The 21,065-nt window shown below is 38.7% G+C and overlaps 1 protein-coding gene across 5 annotated transcripts in view; it reads left to right on the forward strand.

Annotated features, from left to right (window-relative positions):
* Positions 1-9,230, forward strand: part of LOC138606926 (lysine-specific demethylase 4A-like) — a 52,413-nt gene extending 43,183 nt beyond the window's left edge. For 4 of the 5 annotated variants that reach the window (XM_069679401.1, XM_069679400.1, XM_069679402.1 and 1 more), the window contains 5 exons: positions 630-818; positions 1,032-1,202; positions 2,829-2,948; positions 3,075-3,167; positions 5,657-9,230. In XM_069679401.1, the coding sequence (XP_069535502.1) occupies positions 630-818; positions 1,032-1,202; positions 2,829-2,948; positions 3,075-3,167; positions 5,657-5,797 (714 nt within the window). In that variant the 3' untranslated portion in view covers positions 5,798-9,230. Of the gene's footprint in view, positions 1-629; positions 819-1,031; positions 1,203-2,828; positions 2,949-3,074; positions 3,168-5,656 lie in introns of those variants that run through there. The other variant, XM_069679403.1, reaches the window with a different exon arrangement.
* Positions 9,231-21,065: the final 11,835 nt, after the last annotated feature.

The raw sequence follows: 21,065 nt of genomic DNA on the forward strand, positions 1-21,065 counted from the left end.
CTCATGAAGGAAGTCAACAAAGCAGACAGCGAGACAGACAGAAAGAGGGGGCGGGGCCAGAAGCTATGCAGAGAGCAGAGGTGCAGGTGTGTTGGGGGCACTGAAGCAAAGCAAAGTGATCAGATTAAAGTAGTTTGTGAATTCAAACGTGAATTAAGGTGAAGAAGAGAGTACAATTAAACTGTGGAAGTAAGAAATAAGCATCTAGAAAGAGGGTAATCCAGACTGAGTAAGTCTACATGTGATGTGCTTCTCACAGAAATCATTGATATCTGGATGATTGCCATGTTATGCTATCAGCATATTTTTTGAGCGTGCAGTACCTTTGAGGTTATTCTGTAGAATATTCTGGAAAGTATTTGTCATTGTTTTGGAATGTTGCAGTAATAATAAACATACATTTGAATAAAGGAAGCATATTTGTCCATTCCCATGTTGATTAGAGTATTAAAAACTTATTAGTATTAAAAAAATGTGCGATCAATTTGTGATTAATCACAAGTTAACTTTGGACAACCATGCGATTAATCGCGGTTCAATATTTTAATCGATTGACAGCCCTACTTTAACTACATTACATTTTTCAAACCCACTGCAGTTTCATGAACCCTGGTGCCTGTGTTTTACAGAAATGTTACTACTGTAAGAAGAGGATGAAAAAAGCATCTGGCTGCTGTGTGCAGTGCTCTCATGGCCGCTGTCCAACTGCCTACCATCCCACCTGTGCCCAGGCTGCTCGAGTACTCATGCAGCCAGATGAATGGCCCTTCGTGGTCCATGTTACCTGCTGTAGACACAAAGGCCCCATTCAGATTGAAGTAAGGAACCAGTGAGGATCTGTTTATCTCTTTTTTTTTAAGGACTAAGAGATACTAGAGATACAATATATACACTTTTGTCATTACCTGCACAGTAGTAAAATATGTTTTCCTTAGTGTTACATAAAAATGTCAAAATGTGAGAGGATACTGAATTAGTCAAGTTATTATTATAAGGCATTAAAATGTGATATTTTGAATGTCCTCTGACAGCGCAATAAGGCAGCCATGCATGAGCTAACTGTGGGACAGAAGGTGATATGCAAGCACAAGAATGGCCGTTACTACCAGTGTGATGTGGTGCAGCTGTCTAAAGAGACGTTCTACGAAGTCAACTTTGATGATGGTTCCTTCAGTGACAATCTCTTTCCCGAAGACATTGTGGTACAGATCTCTTGTTTATTTGAAATTTGTCATATAAAACAACACTGGAAAAAACATTTTAAAAACAGAAAACAGGTAGTAAAAATCAGACATTTCTTTATGAAAAATTAAACCTCATATAGTCATTTTTTACCAACAATAACAGATTGTCCACTTTTAAAAAGTAGACACCATCATGTGCTGAAGAGGCTGAACAGTTTGATAGTGGAACGGTTTCTGTAACACAAAGTATGTAGGAGGAGAAGCGTGGTGAAAAACATACGGAAGAAGAAAAATAAGTATAAAGAACAGGATAACAATAGTGTGAATGCTGAATCATCATTCCCACTAATAATAAAGGCATTTAATACAATCCCTGTTTTCTGCTGTTTACCTGGCAAAAAGGGGTCTGGACACACCGTGCGCCTAAGACCATTAACTAAACATATGATTGCGCCCTCTGCATTTTTGTTTGTTTGGTCTTTTTGGCCATTTTCAGGGGTTATACTTGAATGACTTTTCTCTCATGTTTCAGTCATGGCGAGACATGTTTCAGACATGGATCTCATCTCATCCTCCTAGCCTGTAGATCTGTTAATGTGCCTTTAGGCACTGTCTCAAACATGACAATTCTGAGCTTTGTCAAAAGTTTGGTGTTCTGTATATGCAGCTCTGCCACACTGGAATGTGTGCTAGCTGCAAAATTTATAAGACCACAACTCACGAAAAAAGGCAGTTGGGTTGCACACACTACTACTACACACACACACACACACACACACACACACACACCCACACTACTGTGAGTGTGCTTGAGTAATGAGTAATGTTATGAGTGCGACTGAAAACGTTAATGTAGATCTGTTTAAGCCTGGTTGGTACTCAAACGTGCAATTTGGAGCAGATTAAACATTGTATATGAGAGTTAAAACTGCCTCTTACCAATTAGGTGGTGTTAAGACTAAAGTCAAGGTCTTGACATGGTAAATATGCATACCAAATGTCATACCTGTAGGTTATTATAATCTCTATAAGGACCCGTTTAACAGAGTCCATGGGGGCGCTGTGGAATTATTTTCCAAATCCATTTGAAATGTAAATTTTCACCAGTCCTGATGTGTGTGCAAAGTTTGGTGATATTTGGGGCATGTTAAAACCCCCAGATATGCAATTTATTTGGCGTGAGAAAGAATGATAATAATATTAATAATAAACGTACCAAACATTATTTCCATTTAAAGAATAGGTAAATGAACATTAAACTGGATTTACATCAAAAGCTATTAAAGGCCACACCTTAAATGTGTTTTTGCCCAAACATATTTTGTTTGTTGTTGCTATAATTTGAGATTTAACTTTTAAACTATAACTTATGCAGGGTTCAATATATTTGATTTGTTAATGTATCGCAAATTAAACAGTTTAAACTTCATATGTGGCAGGTACAGATAATCACCACACCAAATTACATATGGTGTTTCAAATTTCCATTAATCATACAAAGTGTTTACATTTACATGTCAATTTTACTTTTAATAATTTAAAAGATTTTTGCATCCTGACATGCATACAGCTAAATGGATTGAAATATTCACAAGGATACAACCCTTTTCTCCCAATCTCTCCAATCTGTGTTTTTTCTGTTAGAGTCGAGACTGTAGTCAGCTTGGACCCCCACCACAGGGTGAAGTGGTTCAGGTGAGATGGACTGATGGCCTGGTGTATGGAGCCAAATTTGTGGCAGCTCATGCCATACACATGTACTTGGTAAGTATTCCTTTGTTTGTTATTATGAAGTGTTGGAAAAATATAAATTGGTAAATTATAACCACATGTAGGACGCAGCTAAACTGTGCAGTTTCTTAGTGTATTATTTTACTTTTTGGAATGTAGGTTGAATTTGAGGATGGGTCACAGCTTACAGCTAAGAGAGATGATGTTTACACATTGGATGAGGAACTCCCCAAAAGAGTCAAATCCAGATTGGTAAGTGCAAACAAAACAGTACACATGTTGGGGAATTCACTAATTGATTGCTGATTGAACTATAAATTGTGCATCATTTGCTACCACTATCTGCTCCATCTCAAGGTCTGATTCACAAAGCAGATTGCACTAATGCTATTCCGACACAAACACGGCCATAAAGTTAAGCAGAACTATGCAGTTTGCTCTAGCTTAGCATCTGACTGTAGGGGGAGAATCTGTTAGCACCTCTTCTCTCTGCTGCAATCGACGATTACCAAAGGAGGGTGACAGCTTTCAACAGTTTATTGTAAAGCCCAGACTTGACAGGTGTTTTATTAGTTTAACTGTCTGTAACACAGCTTTATGCCAACAATAGCTGCTTGAAACAATAATCCCTGTCAACAGCCCCAGACCCCCTACACACATGGAGAAAGTGTGAGTGTTGGGCATGGACAGTCCAGGAAAGACTGATCTCAGTCAGAATGCAGGGATTATAATAATAATACTTGTTGGACACTTGTTGTGTTGAGAAGCATATGACGAATAAACTCAAACTTGTTCCACCGCAAATATGACACAAATGACACAGTACATAGGCTAACCCAGGAAAGCTTATAGTGGGTTAATGTTAGCTTTTACATGCTAACATTGGACAGCATGCAGGGCTTAAAGTATTCCGGCACCGTGCCAGATTTCCTGCGTGCGGCGTTTGGCTGCGGAGGAAAAAAAAGTCCTATACTTGATATGACTTTCGCGTTCATGAGTTCGTCTGCCACTGCCTTTGATATGATAGGAACACAACTCTCCCTCTCTCAAACTAACATTATTAGCCAATCAGAAGTAGAATGGGGCAGGTCTTGGAAAAATGTGCTTCAACCGAGTCCTATGCTGCATAGATGCCTGAGCGGAGACGTCGCGTAGGAGAGTAGAATGGAGAGTAAATTCATGAAGCCTGGGAGTGCCCTCCTAATTGATAAAGGATTCAAAAATAAATGGCGATGGGCGTGGATAGAAGAAATAGGGAAAGTCGGTAAGCCTTTTGGTAGCTGGTGCAAGAAGTTAAGGGAAGCAGGTGCTTGCTTCTGCACTTTGTGCTCGAGAAAGCTAATATATGCAACTAGCGGTAAAAAAGTGCTACCACGTCACAAATCCGACCCCGCTCATAAAGCAGCTGTTCGTGCTCTCCAACACACAACACGATTACCGGGAGCAACAACCACAGCTGACGTACCGGCATCAATGACTGACCGTGTGTGTGACTTGAAAATACGTGTGTGCACGTTCATCGCCGAACACGACTTGTCTTTCAAGCTCTCCCAACCCCTGGTAAATTTATGCAAAAAAACAGCTGAAGACAAAATTGCTCTGACAAAATTGTCTATATCTAATCAGCACGCCAGCTATTTGAACACACACGGGATAACACCAGAGTTTAAGAGACATATTTCAGAAAAGCTCAAAACGGTATGTTTTCATTAAAAATCGATGAAGCCACTAACCAGAACATGGACAAAGTCCTCAATGTCCTTGTTGGTTTTCTTGATAAGGATGAGAATGGAGTAAAAACTCAACACCTGGCAAGCATTAAAATGAATATAATGAATTTCACATACCCTTATAACATTGACACCAGGGGTGTAGTGGACAGTATGATCTAAAAATTTTGATAACTTTTAGCCTTATGTGTATTCATACATGCATGTAGTATTCTTTGTGATGTTGTCATAAGAATAGCGTTCCCCCACTTAAATTATCCCCACTACACCACTGATTGTCACCTTGTGATTGTAGGTCATCTTGTAACCTGTCAAGGACAAAGCTTAGCAGCAAAACTTGATATCAAAAGTATCCTAAATGTTACACGTGTTACTACTATATTGTAGTGAGGTGGAGTACTATTGCCACCTACTGACCTTTCTTGTTCTTGCAGTTTCAAAAGGCCCCCCACACACACACACACACAAAAGTTCAGGCTCAGGATTTTTTTTGCTTTAACCCCTGAGCATGTTAGAAAACCTGCAAGTTAAAAAACAAACTTACAAGTTCTGTCTGTGGTGGATGCATTGCTCAAGACCTAATACTCATTGTAAATGATTACTTAATGAACATTCACTACAAGGGAGTACTTGCTAATTGAGTTCATCATTACTAAATCATCACTTCACACAAGGTCACCATTACTTCCTTGACTTGTGCCCCCCCCTAAGTAAAGTGACGCTGTTAAACTCATTTGTAAATGGTTGCATGTCAATCAATGTATGAAGTAACTGTGAATTAACATTCCTTAATTGATGACTTCATAATTTCTTAGTGGTGGGCAACAGGATTTCATGATACATCCTGCATTAATTCATGTATTAATCATCATGAGTCATGCATTAGTTAAGCATTACTTAAGCATTATATTACTTAAATATATCAATTGTACCCTTAATGTTACCGAAAAATATTACAACAATGTGGCAGTGTATTCATACATTATTTTTGTATATTGTTTGTCTCTGTAGTCTAAAGCCTCAGACATGAGATTTGATGGAATCTTTGAAGAGAAGGAGATCATCAAGGAGTCAAAGAGACAAAGAGTGATCAACTCACGCTACAGGGGAGACTACATAGAGCCTGTGATTTACAGAGCCATCATGGAGTAACCCTCACTCTCTGTCACCCGCACACCACCAGCACTAACTGACCTGACTGTGATCACTGTACCTTCACTAAGCAGCTTACCGCTCAGAGCATGTAGCTCTGCACAACTATCTTCAGGACCCACTTTTGACTTTTCTATATTTTTTTACATCTCAGTTATATATCTTTGTTAAGTCAAAGAGAATTGTTTTTACTTAAATTGACTGCAATCAAGCAAATAGCAGGATTTTAGTTTAGTTTTTCAATAAGACTCCAAACACCAAAGTAGCATTCTAACATTAAATGTATTAAACTTAATTAATACGTTTAAAACTACATTTATGTTCAAATGTTTGATTATCCATGAGCAGTATTATCAGAGGTAAACATTTGATTAATAATAATATGCCCTCATATTTAAAATATAAATTACTACATTGTGCCCTTGCTGAGTGATACTTTAAAATATACACCCTTATTGCAGTTAGTCATTTTGTTCCTATCCCCTTCAAGCTAAAACCAATAATTAAAAAAATACTTAAACAATGATGTTGATTCATTTTCTGTTAATTAATAATAAACGTATCATTTCAGCTCTGACAGGCTCAGTATGCTGAGGAGGCTAGACTAGAGCTCTGTAATCCAAATTTGATGAACAAAACTTTTTTTAAGAATATGCATCATTTGAACATAATTTAAAGTAAATCCATTAAGGCCATAAATCCATTGACCTAGGGCCACTTCACAAGACAAGGCAATGCAGGACATTAGACACAGTGATTTGTGGAGCTGCTGGGGGCATCAGGGCTATTGTCTGCTTTTGCTGGTTGGTAATTAGACCTTGCTCACTGTTACTGGCAAACTTGAGATCCAAACCTTATAATTTAGTTGATTACTTCTCGCTTGCCCAGCAAAATTGTGTACCAATATAATATGTCTCTTTTGCTTTTCTTACTAGTTTCTGCACATCTAGTCGCAACATGAGTGATATGGACGGTCAGAGAAAGACATTTCTTTATTACGTTTGAACATACCCAAACCAACACAAGCTCTATCTTAACTCATAGAAAAAAGTTCAGTAATAACCCAAAAGATACTAAATGTTAGGTTGCAGAGCTTTAAGCATGACTCGTCACAGAATTCTTCAGTCATCAGCTCCATTAACCCCCTGAAAATTTTGTTTGGCTTTGCATACCTCTCAAAACATATTCATTACAATGTTACAATTTAATTTAGCAGACACTCATGTCAAAAGCGACGTACATCTGAGGGTTAATACAACACAAGCAAGGATCAAGACAGGAGGGAACATCAGTAAGTGCCAACAAACAGCCTCAAGTGCGATCGGAAACAGGTGCCGACCAATGACTGTATATATAAATGGACAACGCGTCTCCATCTGCTCCCATTGTACGAAATTGATGCCAAAATAGCCCCTGTGATAGGCGCTGCTATCTTGCGATGGTGACGACATATGGAGCCATAGACTGCGGAACCCAAACACACACTTAACTTACTGAAAAAACAGCAAGGATCCCACACACCGGCGTGTTTAACAGCAGAACAGCTTCTCTGTGTTGGTCTGAGGTTAACGTTCACAGGTATGGAAACGTCAATGACTGTAGTGATTGTTTTAGTTACGTTTCCACTCGTGGATCGTCCTCCGCTCTGCTCACCCGGAACTGATTGGCTGCAGGAGCTAACTAAAACTGATAACTAATTAAAAATAAACTTGACAGAAAAATGAACACTAGACGTGAATCTCCATGATAATAACGACCTATAATGACAGAAACCATTTTTCTGTCATCTCATCTTTTAAACTATAACACAAATCCCTGAAACAGGTATTTTTCTTGACATGACATGATAAATCCACAGCCTTTCAAAACCTCTCTTTACAGGTACAAATCAGAAATCAAAATTGCATTGATATCAAATATTAATTTAAGAAATACTTAACCCAAAAACTTTTTTCATAGTTAGCAGCTTGCCTCTGTAGCTATGATTGATGCACCGAATATTTTTTCTAGCAACCCTTCATGAGCAAAAAAAGGTGGCCATTGATTGAAAACTTGAAACAACCAAGATTATTTTTTTTAATAGCAACAAAGTTCTGGGTTTTTTAGAAACTTGTGACGGTACAACAATGACTGAATTTCTGTGCCGTTTTTGATCTTTTTTTTTTCTTCTTTTTTTTTAAGAGAATTTGTTCTTATTTTTGTGACATAGAAAGCTGGAGTTGCCAAACAACACAAGTTGGGTTAGTTTTGTACAAGAAGATTACCTATTATATTAATCAGGAACAATCAGATAAAATAAGTAGACAAATGTGACACAACATCTACTGACAGCTTCTTGGTACTTGAGAGCTTTACTTCTTGGTGCTATATCAACTATTTTGTTGGTACCAATAGAGTATTTTATTTATTTTATTTTATCTGTAAAGGGACCATGTACAATGTTAAACATAAATGTTGCCATTTAATGCATTGCAGCAGAGTTAGCTTAAAGCATTGAATACCAATACTTGACATGATGGAATAATTGTATTGCAGTTTTGAGGCTCTAAAAAAAGTGACTTGCATTTAAGGAGCCTGTTATACACTATTTGATAATTATAGAAGTTCGAACAAGATGTGTATTGAGCAGACATGGGCAGATGGTTTAGGGTTGGTAAGCAGTTTTGGACATATGGGGAACCCCGTAACCCCCATTATTTCAATATCTTTATATGGATGACATATTTCTGTAAGTTTGAGAAAGGTCATTGGAACAAACAAAACCTTCTCTTTAACTGAAACTTAAAACTGCATTCCATTAGATTTTAAGGAAGTAGACTCAAAACTCTGTATAGCTTTTGCATGTTGACTTGTATTTACTAGCCTATTTATTAGGGTACTTTGACAAAGTAATCTTTGCATTACAGACATGTCAGAAGTTGAGGTTGATAATGCATTTTCTATTTTTCCTAAAGTGTGTTCTTGTACATTTTTGTCCATTCAGATTTTTGAAATGCATTTTGTCTAGTCAGTTGTGCAAGTGCAGTTTGCACAGGCATTTGAGTGTGTGCTTGTTCTTCTTGGCCAAGCTCATTGATCATAATACACTTGTCATCGGAAAAAAATGGCCTTCAAGATGTAATCATTTCTCTATGAATTTGTTATTGTTATGATGGAGACAAGGGAACACAAGTAGTTCTGGTAGAGAATTAATTGATTTTATTCATAAAGTGTCAATGGAGTTGTACATTGGGAGGTGGGTATGTCTTGTAAAACATGTTTTATGTGTATTTTTACAGAAATTGGTAAAGTATGAATGTTATAACCTATAAGATTTAACAATCTTGTTGTGTCTTCCTGTAGAGAAGAAACTGAACTTCCAGAATATCAATCAAGCATTTTGTAATATTCATGTTTGTTTTATTAAAGAACTTTGGGTCCATTCAATGACCAACAGGTGTTGCTTCAGGATTTCTCTGTTCTGTTTCCTCTAAGTCTCCAAATATTATACTTGCACCATGCACTTTTGAGATTATGGGTGGACCTCTCATAGAATCAAAAGCAGCTGGAATTGCTTCCTTAAATTTAGTTACAGCTCTACCTGACATTGTAAATGTATTGGTGTTTTAAACAAAGCTAAGGACAGTTTGGATTGTGCTTATCTTCTCTTCGTACTGTTCGCTTATTCTTCCATATTTCAGTCATTGCTCAGAGGTATGGGCCAACATGTACTGTATATGCCAAATACTAAACCTTTGTATGTGTTACAGAAAAGAGCAATCAGAATTATAAACAAGGTGAATTTTAGAGAACGCACTAACAGTCTAGCAGCTCACGTGTCGAAATTTTAAGATTTAGGTAATTTAAAACATTATTCATGTTTAAAGCCAGAAATAGATAATACATGAAAATCTACAGAGGTTATATTTGTGTTTAGATCTTATAAGGAGGATCAAAGACGGATTTGAATTTAATTTCAAAAGTCTTTATGCTCGTACTACATTAAAGCAAATGTGTTGTAGCGTAATTCGGTCGATTAATTATTTAACAATTAATTAGTCGTAGAATGCCTGCACTCTATTTTGACAATAGGAAATTAAAGTTTAACTTTAAGTAAAAGATTTAACCTATTGTAGGTATTTATCGGGGCACCACCCTATTTTGATAGAACAGGGAAAACTCGTAGTTAGTTACCTAATTATTTTAATTCAATCTCATAATCTGAAGGTTGCTACAGTCTAGAAATGAGTTCGTTTCGCGGTGTACAGAGGCTTAGTACTTCACACATACAAAACACTTAAACCAGATCTTTATAAATGAAGAATTTATTAACTAAACTACTAAATATACATGAGATAAATGAATATGGTGATGAGCATGAAAACGATTAATACAAGGATGAATATGATGAAAAGATGGACTGAAAATGAAACCTGAAAAGGGAGCTCGGTGCAGCAGCTGAGATAATTTGAGGTATCTTTGCTAAAGTTTTCTAACCCTTAATACCTGTAATACTACTACATCAACTCCGATATACAGTAAAGCAAAGTTAGACCTACTCTGATGGAGGAAAGAGTCAGTCGCGAGTGAGGCGTGTCGGACTGGCGTGGCCTGGAGCATCAGGTGCCCTGGGCTTGACCCGGGTAACATCCCTCGGACCTTTGAGGTTGGTCAGAGCACAAGGATTGGAGCAAAAAGAGAGCTGTTGTCTTCAGTTCTTGGAACACAGGGCTAGAACAGCTTGAAGTTTAGTTGGAGCAATGTCAACTCGCGAGGTCTTCGGCGCTGCAAGGCGCACGCAGGCTCTGGGCCTTCTCGCGGGGCAAAACTTAAAAGATAAAGAACGGGTTAAAAATTCCGGAGGCAGGGTGTGGCGCTCGTCACCTGCCGGGTCGAAGAGGATGCAGGAACGCGAAGGGTGAAAAGAGTGAAAAGGGGGGTAAGAGAGTAAGAGCGAGATCTTGGGGTGTCATCTCTTATTTAAAGGGTCTCTTCTCACTTTTGTGTTTAAATGTGAATGTATATGTGTGGATATGTGTGTGCATATATATATATATGTGTGTGTGTTTACAGACTATTAAACCAAATAAAAGTGCCACATAGATGAATCAACATTTTCTCTGTCCTGGGTTAGCTCTGTTTCACCCCTCCCTTCTCCTCTCTGTGTGATGGAGAGGGGGAAGAGTTGGGCTGCAGAGACCTTCACTCACTCCTGCGTATCTTTTCAAGAGTTTGGGGTGCAAGTTCTCTCTTGCTGTGTCACAGTCCTTTAATAAAGTATTTGGTTAATAATCATACACATTTTATTCTAAATGCAAATATAAAAAACAAAGCCACAATCAACTCAGTTCATTGGAGTGTGTCCCAAAATGTACATCCTGTCTCTGTGGAATGTTGAACAAACAAGGGGAGAGGGTTGTAAACCCCACTCTGATTCCATTAGTGTCCACTTTGATCCAGAGCAGAGCTAGCGGTCTAGCTCTCTTCCTGGTGGGGTCAAATGACCAGGTCAGGCCCGGACCAGGCCCATCCTGATGCCAAGCTACAGTGTTTATGGAGTGAAATTTTGGAATTCTCTGGATAATGATATAAAATGTTGCAAAAAATATTTTTCAATTTTAAAGAATGTATAAAGAAAAAGTCATGGGAAATTATGAACTTATTGAGTAAATCATTATTTGCTTGTTTCGGTATGAAGTGTTGAATTTTGATATTGTTTGAGAAAGGGAAATCACCAATTGGTTAGCCATAATTTTTGTTGTTATCAGACTTAGACTTAGACTTAGACTCAACTTTATTGATCCCTTTGGGATGACTCCCTCTGGGAAATTCAGTCTCCAGCAGCTTATACAGTACAATACAATAGGAAAGAATCAGCACACAGAGGGTAAAAAATAAAGATCAAAATATATATATCTATCGATATATATATATATATATAAAAAGTACAAAATTAGATAACACATGACATGACATCATGATATGGGGCAGGTATTATACGTTTTCTTCTTCCTTCTCCTGTTTGTTCATGGACATTGTTATGTATTTAAGTGTATCATGTATGTTGTGTTATCAAACACTGACGTGAGCAAATAAACTGAATATGAATTAATTAATTAATTCATATTTGATACCACTGTGGCTCATAGGTAGAGTCGGTCGTCTCTCAAGTGGAAGGTTGGGGTTCAATCCCTGACTGCTACAGTTACACGAAATATGAATGGGTGTAGATCTGATTGGAGATTGGCAGTTAGGCCTTTGCCAACAGTGTGTGAATATGTATGGGTGAATGAGACATGTATTGTAAAAGCAGCTTTGAGTGGTTGTAAGGACTAGAAAAGCGCTATATAAGTACAGTCCATTTACCATTTTAATAAAATGTCGTGTGTCTCATCAAATCATCAACGGAAATACAACAAATCATACACTTCAAACATCACCTCATATTCAAGGCAAAAGTGCATGAAGTCTCCTTAAACAACTATGAATTAATTTTAACATCTACTATGCTCAACATAACAGCACATTGTGTAAAGTTTCACACTTTAAACCAAACACAAGATAAAATAGTACTTATAGATTATCTTATCAGCTTGTTTGTGATAAAACAGGTTTTAATAAAGTTTTTTAAATTAATATCACAATATGAAACGGTAGCCTATTTGTATCACTGCTATTTTTTGACCATTGCCATTTTTTTCTTTAACTTTTGATTATGTGGGCAAAATCCACAAGAGGCTGAGCCCACACCTGCCCAGAGCTGCGAGGCTGTCTTAATTATGATCTCGTCTCGCGTCTAAAAGTTTAAGTAATAAGCTGTCATGTCTACCATATACACAGAGGTGGAAGTAACGAAATACAAATACTCACATTACTGAAATTGAGTACCTTTTTCGTGTACTTGTATTTTTTGGAGTATTTTAAGTAATTTTACTAAGTAAGTCAGTAATTTCACATGTATTTAAGTAGCCTATGTTTTAAGTAAAGTAATTTGCCACATTTATACAGCCATCCTTTGCTGAGTAAAATATTTTATCTACGGATATTGCGGGCTAGAAAGAAAACCTGACTTGGACCAGACACCAATCAAATGCATCAAATCAAAAGGCTAATCAGATCAAATTTTCATGCATCGCATCAAAATAGCAGTGCTGGTTGAAGCGAAGAAGAAGCCTGACACATAACGCGAGTGAACTGTGAAAACACCACCTTTGACACACTGAAGGAAGTTTTTTATTTAACTGGAAACAGTCGTTAGATCTCTCTCTTCAAAGCCACAAACAAACCGATCGAGGCAGCGGTAGACCATCAGTAGGCTACCTCCCTTGTTCTGCGAGGAAAAACATTTTTGTCCATAAATCTGGAAAAAAAGCTGTATAACGGCTGTTTCTGGTTAGACAGTGGATCTTACTCTTTGACATAAGGTCCATCTCTCGTCATTTTGACACCAACACAGGTAAACATCTGGCCCAGGTTTGAAAATAACAAAGTTTAATTTCATTTCATTTGCATGGATAGGATAGGATGCATGTGTAAGTATAACTTTGGATACATTTGTTTATTATAAAAATCTCATCTAAGTAACTGACAGTAGGCCTACTTCTACTTGAGTAGACTATTTCAGTACTCTTTATACCTCCTCAATACACATGTGTATGTCCATGTCCACATGTGGACTAGTGAGATCATTTTATCCATTAATTTGATCTGCATAAAGGTTTACCTGTGCATATGCAGACTTGTATATATACTATTCGCTGTCATAACAAATGTTGCTATCAACCTTGTTGTTTAATGCACCTTTTCAGTGCTTGCAGGATCATTGAAATGTTCCGTATTTAATTTGGGCTCTATGCCACATCCAATAGCCATGTTTTTCTGACCGCGGTGAGGTTTTATTATTTATCCGGATCCAGCGATGTCTTCTTTGAAGTCAACTTTGCCCAGAGTTGTCAGAGGAAGGAGACTTGCCTTCAATCCCATTAAAACTGGGATTGGATGCTATCCTAGGCTGGGGTGCTACCTGAGAGAAAAGCATGTTGGAGACTCAGGATGTGGTTTTAAACATGGCCTCACTAGGCCTATATCTGTGAGATAATAATTGTGAAGGACTGTTTATGGTAGATGGCAATGGCAATGATAGTAGATGGTAGATGAGATGCCAGACAACTGAATTTACCTTTGGGGATCAATTAAGTTGTTATTGTTATTGTTTTTGTTATTGTTATCTCTTGAGGGGTATTGCACAAAACCAAGAGAAGAGATTAAGCCGGGATTTTCCAACTATCCTGGCTAAATCTAGCCAGGACTCAGTTGCATGAAAGCAAGTTAAATTAAACCTGGTCAAGTTACCATGGAGATTTTTTCTTTGCAGCTAGCCTGCTCCAGAGCAGGCTAACAACCAGGCTAAGAAGAAGAGGTTGGCAGTATTCATTCTTGTTCAACATTAAATTTATTTTTTTTAATTAATTTATCACAATGATTTATTTAAAAAGACAACAAAAGCAGAAGTAAAACACTCAACATGTAATCTAACTAACGCTAATATTTACATGGGTAAGTGTGTGTGTGTGTGTGTGTGTGTGTGTGTGTGTGTGTGCGTGCGTGTGTGTGTGTGTGTGTGTGTTTGTGAGAGAGAGAGAGAGAGAGAGAGAGAAGAAGGGTGTGTCTGTCTCAGGACAGGCAGAGACTGAAATGGAGGTTGTGTCCATTAAGAGACCACATGGCTTCAGTGGCATATAGGGGAGTCAAAGGTGGCCACTGAATGCTGTCCTTTATCTCAACCAACTTGCACTGAGCACATGGGACGGGTTGAGACCCAGAAAAAGAACTGGGAGGTTTAATTCCCGGCTGTTTAGTCTGGTCAAAAAGTCAATAGGTCAGTCCAAAATATTGTATGTGTGTAAGTCTTAAGAATGCCGGGTTAGAAAAGAGGGAGGTCAATTTAGCATGCAGACTATGTCTTTGTGTAAGCATAAGTAACCTCAACTACAATCAATACCTGACTAAACAGACATTACAACAATACAACCTGGGAACAAATCAAATCAATAACAATGGTGGTCTTCCGGTTTTACAGACCTGGCCAGGGGGAGGGGTTTTCACGTGAAGGTGTGAAAAACTAGAGGCTGCTGGGAGTTGGAGTGTTAAGTTCAGCTGCCATTTTGAAGAGTCAGTTTAAAGTCCATAAATGAACACAGTCCAATATTGGAGATGCAGTGAAACCCAACAATGTGGTAGTAATTATTACTGTCAGGCCTAGTGTTACATTGCTAGTGTTTATGAAGACTGCTTGTCAAATTGCCATCAGAGGTTTGATGAATATGTATATTATTGCAGTTGTTGAGATTATAAGAATTGGCTGATGAAGTTGCAATGGTGGTTTCAATTAAGTCTGTGATGAGGGCAATATATAGGTTCAAGTCCCATTCACCTGTTTCCTCTTAACAATGGCATGCCCATTTTTGAATGATGTACTGGATGAGGAAGCATTAATACATAGACGAGCATTTAGGCGTGAAAGAGTCTTCCGGCGTTTCTGCGATTATTGGCAAGTGGCACCTTCCTTTATACTGTTGGAGATGCAGAGAACCTCAATCAAGGAGAACCTCAACTCAATCAGAAGACCTCTACATCAAGGAGGAGTTTTACAAGATTGCAGGTAAAGTGAATTATAAATTACAACAAAAAGGTTTAACATTTGAACAGTCACAGTAGGATACTCATTATTTTGTGTTACAGCTTTCCCTAATGTCATTGGTGCAGTGGATTGCACCCACAGTCGCACAAACGCCCCTCAGGGAACACGAGGGAGATTATGTCAACAGAAAATAAGCATCATTTCTGATGACTCCCCCTTGCAGACCCCCAAACCACGGCACAGCAGGCCTACAACCATGCCCATGCCAAAACAAGGGCTCGAATTTAGATGATCTTTGGCCTTCTGAAATCTCATTTTCAGTGCCTGCACCACCTTAGGGTCTCCCCAGACAGGGCCTGTGATGTGATTGTTGCATGCACAGTGCTGCATAACATTGCCAGCCTAAGAAAGGAAAGGGCTCCTTGAGAGGTTCTGGATGTTGACTGGGACCATGCTCCCAGACAATATAAATGGCAGACTGGTCAGAGAGCAATATATCGCTAATTATTTCAGTTAATTTTGTTTTGATTTAGCCCATCCTTTAATAAAGGATCATGTATGTCACTCTTTGATGTGTATGTGCATTTTATTTGGCATTGGTAGCACACAGTGTGTGGTTATCTGTACAAACTATATTCCACTTCACTGGATCAATAACTATATAGTGCACTAGACATTCATGAAAAAGATAGGACAACAAGGTTTTTTTATTTTTGCATGCATCACTTGTCAGCTTGGAGCTGGGAGAGAGAGAAGAGAAAAAAAAAGCTGATTAATACATTGTGTTGCGGTCATGGTTACAGTGTGCACTGAAATACTCACTTACTTCTCTTTCTAGTTTCTTGATTTCTAGGTCTAGTTTTCTTAGTGTCTTCTGTTTGATCTCTAGCTCGATGTCCTGTAGCTTTTTCTTGCTTAACTCAGTCTTTATTTCCGCCAGGTCTATCTGTCCCTTAAGGTCTTGCATAAAGTTGTCTGATGCTTTGTGAATTCTGTAAAACACCTGTCAGTTAGCACAGAAAGATTTCTGCATAATGTAGGCAATACTCATTATGTTACCAGGCTGTTGATCTTGCTATGCAGTGTCTGGGTCCAGTTACAAATATATTTGTATTAGCGCCACGTAACTGACTTCTTATTCATTATGGACTAAATTAGCAGGACATTTCCACAAAATTGACATGATACCTCAAGCCTTCTGGAGTCAAGCGATACAGTCTCTTAATCATCTGTACGAGTGCTCTCCGCAGCTGCAGATGTGCCTTCCTCCTGCCGTATACATACATCAATAGAACTTGTATTAACGTTTTTGACAGGACATGCCAAGCCTGTGATTTTAATAGAAAGTACTTACTGGACCATATTCTGGTGGCTCCAATAGTGATGAGTGTGTTACCATTGTTACAGCCTCTCTAACTAAGTACAAGAAAAACAAAGGCTCACAATGAGGACCGCAACATATTTAAAAAGGACGCCACACAACAGAAGGAAGTTTGAAAACCCACAGGGTTTTAATTTGTTTATTTAACAAAGAATCAAAATCATCACTACGGAAATAAGTGAAAAGAAAACCAGAGCTGGAGACCCCGGCCAAAATGAACAAAAGTGGGCAAGTGCTGGGCCAGCCACGCAATGGACCGTCGCTCCCAGCACCTCCCCCTAAACTACCTAAACTTGAAAAAACTATTATAAAACAAAAGACGAAATAACTAGACTACCGGAGATCTCCAGCCCAAATTAAAACAACAAACTAAAAGAACAAAACCGCAACAATAATTCATGTTGAGGGGAAAGGACCTGTGGAAAGAAAACAAATTAGGAGGAACAAAAGAAAAAACCCTCCTCACCACGAGGTTGCTGTCTGCGTGTGTGTCTGCCTTCCCCCCACTCTGCTCTCCCTGCACCTCTATATCTCCTCCCCCTCCCTGAGCGCTCATTGCACTCAGGTGCGCAGCAGGCAGAAGGAGGAGGGAGAATCAGAGACACAGGGAGAGAGAGAGAGAAAGGAGCAACAAAAGGTTAACTGTCCACACGTAACACCATATACTGCAAGGGAAGCCAAAGTCAGACAGTAAACATAATATAATTATTTGATTGTGTTTCATGTTAAGTAGTATTGCAATAATGTACCTTGTATGGAGAGGCCAATTTCTGTCACTGGGACAGAGTCAGTGGCTGTCCCTCCCTGGATCCCTTCCATCACTGGCCTCCATTTATTAACATCCAGTGCCAGCTCCTCCGCTGGAGTGAATTCCTGGGTCGGTGGGCCGTCCCCTGTGCCCGATTTATATGCCTTTTTTTTAACCGCTACAATCATAGAGACATAAAATATGTCAGCAGATCTATTCACCTCATTTGTACATTGTTATCAACAATCAAGTCACTTACTTGCCTGCAAAATGTTCTTGTATTTCATTTGGACTTGCTGCCAGGTCCTTTTGTGGCTCGACAAGTTTGTTCTTAATGAAGGACAGATAAATACATAGGATAGATGAAAATAGACAAAAAAAACATAAGATAGATAAATAGATTAAATAAAGTGGACAGAAAAAATAGGCGCACATTGTGGATAATTGTTTGCAATTTACCTTAATGATAATCTACATTTCCTGAGTAACATGCACTTTCACTTGCCACATTTAAGGCAAAATGTACAACTGTTAATTATTGGACTTGAAATTGTAATTAATTGTAATTATGACAGTTTCAGTGGAGCACTGTTTATTAATTGTATATTTTTGAACTACTTACGCATTCAGCCGGTCCGCTATTGTCTGCCAGGCTTTCTCTTGTTCTTTAATTATAGCAGCTGTATTTCCCCTTTTTCTAATTATGTGCTTCATTTCTTCGAGACAACTATGTACGAGGGAATACAATGTGCTGAGAAACCCTACATGTTTTTTCTATTTGTAGTGGAAAGTCTTAACGCTTTTCAAAGTAAAGAAGCACTTCTCAGATTCTGTTGTTTTGTGAAGACGCTGAGATTCTGCTGCATCAGGCAACCTCACACAGTGTAGTTGAAACAATTTTCCATGCAACAGAATGTTGCACTTGCAAGGTGCTTGAATGCATCAGGATAGGATCACATACCTGTAAAAGATACATCATCATCAGTTTACAATTGAAATAAATCGATTTGATGAACACATTATATATATACTAAGTCAGGTATATAACTACTGAACAAAACATAATTAATCCTGCTTGCACTTCACAGTGTATGTAAAGGTTGTCAGTCATCCAGGTCACTGTATAAAAGTTTATTCCAAAAGGCAACTGGACTTGATGAAAGTTTCAAGTATGCTGTCTTCATCTGATTTTCAACTCCACATCAGTTTCACCCAGGAAAAGCCAATCTCAATAAATTTACCACATAATTTAAGGTGTCCTCATTGAATACATTGAATTTATTTTCTGTGTGTGTGTGTGTGTGTGAATGCTTGTGATGCTTGTGACCTCTAAGTCATCCACCTGGATGAAAAAAAATAAAAAATGCAAATCTAAAAATTGCAGATCGCCTTCAGTCTGCTGAAACACTGAAATACAAAGCTTACCTTTGAAGCCAGCCTCTGTTCTAGCATCCTCTGTCATTATATGGCCTGGTGCTGCTATTGAGGTGCATCTTTCCCAAACAGCTCTCTGTTTGGGGAGGGTGCAGCTCAAAATTATGTTTTTCCTTGGTTTGCATTTTAGCATATCTCTACTACATTCATAAATCAGATGGAATATATTTTCATTCTGCTGTGCATTTGTCCTGTGTATTGTCTGAAAACCAATAGTTCATTTTCAGTCTGAATTACCAACCTTTCCCAGAAATTGAACTGGTGGGCTGTTATTAGACAATGAGTTAAATAACTAACTTAACTGCATTATTATTAATATCTGATTGCCATTTCAGTAATGATAAAATAATTGTAATTTTATTTACCGAATATGACATGCATTGCTCTTCATCGCCCCAGAGTTGTTGAAACATGCACACAAGTGAAGGGGAAATAAAGGAAAGGCATTTTTTTCATATTCCACCCATTTATTTAGTCACGGTTGCCTGAATTTTCAGCCACACAATGGTCCCTTTTGCTTAATAGCACCTCATGTATCGTTGTTTGTCATCAGTAATTTGACAAAACTTTCACTGCAGCATTGTCACAAAAGAATTGTACTAATTAGCTGATAATCATACTGATAACATATTTTCTAAAGATATGTTAATTGCACTTTATTGCACCCCTGACAAATATGAAAAAGGATACATATTTTTACAATACTCCAGAAAGTGTCAGTAATGTTATGTAGACAGTTATAATGTTGCTCTAACTGATTATGCTTAGAACTGGTGTAGACTGTCCAGCAGACTGTCAGAGGTTGCTTTCTTGGATTAGTTCAATGAGAGAAGGCCTAAATGTTTTGATGTTGATTGAGTGCTAAGCTTGTAGAAGGCTCCCCCCTCATCTTATAATGCCAAACAGTGAGTCACCTCCTTTTCAGGGAGTAACCTTTATTTTACAGTGGCCAGATTATTGACTGTGAGGCTAACTTGGACTCTGACACCGGGGGTGATTAAGACACAGTGGGGGTGATTGAGTGAGAGGGATTAACTCCCTAAAGTTAGTACAACTCCTCCATGTTGAAATTCTTGTGACGCTTATCTGACGTAGGCAGATGCAACAATGCCGATCCAAATGTAGCTTAGCGAAAGTTCAAGCAGGAAGATTGTTCTCATTCATTCATTCATCATTAACTTCATTCATACTACACTCTCTCTCTTTCCCCCCTCTGTTCCTGTTTCGCGATCAGCTGATTATGGGCGTTTCCATTTAAGCATTAACCAACCAAAGTTAGACACGACATCTGTGAACCAATCATCTTACTGCTGTCAAACTTTAAATCTGCTCCTCTCTCTTCCGCAGTCTGCTCATCGTTTCAGACGATTATTGCGAATGGAACATTTCCTACTCACCCTTTGTTGCATCTCGTTGTTTCATTTTCCTCCAATGTCCGACTCTGACCTCGATCAACTCGCGGAGGATCCTGATCTAGGAGGCGATGTGTTGCCGGAGATAGCTTCCATCTCCCAGGACAGCCTGCGCAGGAGCGCTCGCCTTGCAGTTTGTGGCAGTCCATCAAAAGGCGAGGCAGGATTCCTTATGTCTCAGCTTCATGGTCGTGGCATCACTCCAGCACCAGGTATTTCTCTCTCCCAGCTCCGCGAGTTGGCGGAATTATCAAATTACGAACAGGGAGAATGCTCATATCGCGCCGAGCAACCAGCTGCTTCCATCATCTCCTCTCCTGTACCAACTCGCGGTCGGAAAAGAACGAGGAAATCAGGTCCCTCGCAAGCTCCTCAGCCCAAGGGGAGAAATGTCTCTTGCCGGTCCCCCTCTCACGCAGAACCGACTAATCCAAGACACTCATCCTCTGATAGTTTCTTAGTCTCCACCTTACAGGCTCTGAATAAATCTATGGGTAATATCGACGCACGCCTTCGTGCTCTGGAGAACGCTTCATCTGCCACTTCTTCCTCTGCTACAACTTCTGCAAATTCGAGCACTTCAATGCTGGATGTCACTATGCCAAGTCAGCCATCCACTATCACTCGGATTGAAGCTTCAGCCCATTCACTCGCCACGGCTATTCCAGCTCCTA

Source organism: Semicossyphus pulcher, unplaced genomic scaffold (genome assembly GCF_022749685.1).
Source record: "Semicossyphus pulcher isolate SPU_LCO1_2020_fin unplaced genomic scaffold, fSemPul1.0.p SCAF_4, whole genome shotgun sequence".
Taxonomy (NCBI): Eukaryota; Metazoa; Chordata; class Actinopteri; order Labriformes; family Labridae; genus Semicossyphus; species Semicossyphus pulcher.